This window comes from Penaeus monodon, chromosome 33, assembly GCF_015228065.2.
Source record: "Penaeus monodon isolate SGIC_2016 chromosome 33, NSTDA_Pmon_1, whole genome shotgun sequence".
In the NCBI taxonomy this organism is placed as follows: domain Eukaryota; kingdom Metazoa; phylum Arthropoda; class Malacostraca; order Decapoda; family Penaeidae; genus Penaeus; species Penaeus monodon.
The window spans coordinates 10,451,375-10,452,294 of NC_051418.1; the positions used below are offsets into that span (position 1 = coordinate 10,451,375).

Below are 920 nucleotides of genomic sequence, written 5' to 3' on the forward strand. Positions count from 1 at the left end.
GGAGTCTTATTAGTGTAAGCCATTGGTATGTGGTATTATTGCTTTATGAAGATAATTTGAAGGTAATCTTTTAGTGCTTTCCATTAAAAACAACATATAAAAGAACAGATTACATGTTTGTATGTTTACATATTTTAATTCCACAAGCCACATTGTTGTACGATTTTCAGAAATTATATTATTTGCCATGAAACCTAAAGATTTTTGGAACTCTAAACACATATAGTGACGTATTTAGCCTTATCTCCTTCATACTCTAAATATCCCTTTTCTTTAGGAATGCTTACTAAGAGAAAAGATATGTATATTTGATATCATGTTATTGTTTCAGTTCTTATAGTAACTTTTACATGCTTTCTTAATAAGATTGGAATGTGTTTCTCTATCTAGGAGGAGAAGTTGAAGGTTTGTGTGAGGACCAGTTGTCCCTTCTCACATCACGTCCGGAAGATGAGCACCTGCGTGACTGCAACCTCACCCCTATTGAAGTTCCCTTTGGTTCTATCTCAACATCAAACATTGTGAAAGAACTCTTCCCACAGGGATTGCCAAAGATAACTATCCAAAAGGTAAAAACTTATTTTCAAAAATTCTAATTGCAATGTAGCTCATTTACTTTGAAGACAGGGAACTGGTTTAATCACCATAGGTGAATACATAATTTCTTTTTATTTCACAGTTCTTGCTCATATGGTATAGTAGGTTACAAATATATTATTGAAAGATATTCATGTCCAGAATGTATATTGGCTTGTAGTTCAGGAAGGCTTCCACAATAAATGTACAAATTATATCCCTCATTTTTATGAGAAAAATATACAGAAATTTTAAAAGTAGAACAGGCAAAGACTGAACAATTAAAATGAGAACAGCCCCATGTTCATAGGTCAAGAATTACTTTCTGATGAAGTGCAAAAAAC

The 920-nt window shown here is 32.5% G+C and overlaps 1 protein-coding gene across 1 annotated transcript in view; it reads left to right on the top strand.

Moving 5' to 3' along the window:
* The window catches only part of LOC119594240, a 33,581-nt gene that overhangs the window by 870 nt on the left and 31,791 nt on the right, over nucleotides 1-920 (top strand). The window contains 1 exon segment of the mRNA XM_037943309.1: nucleotides 391-569. Within this exon segment, the coding sequence (XP_037799237.1) occupies nucleotides 391-569 (179 nt within the window).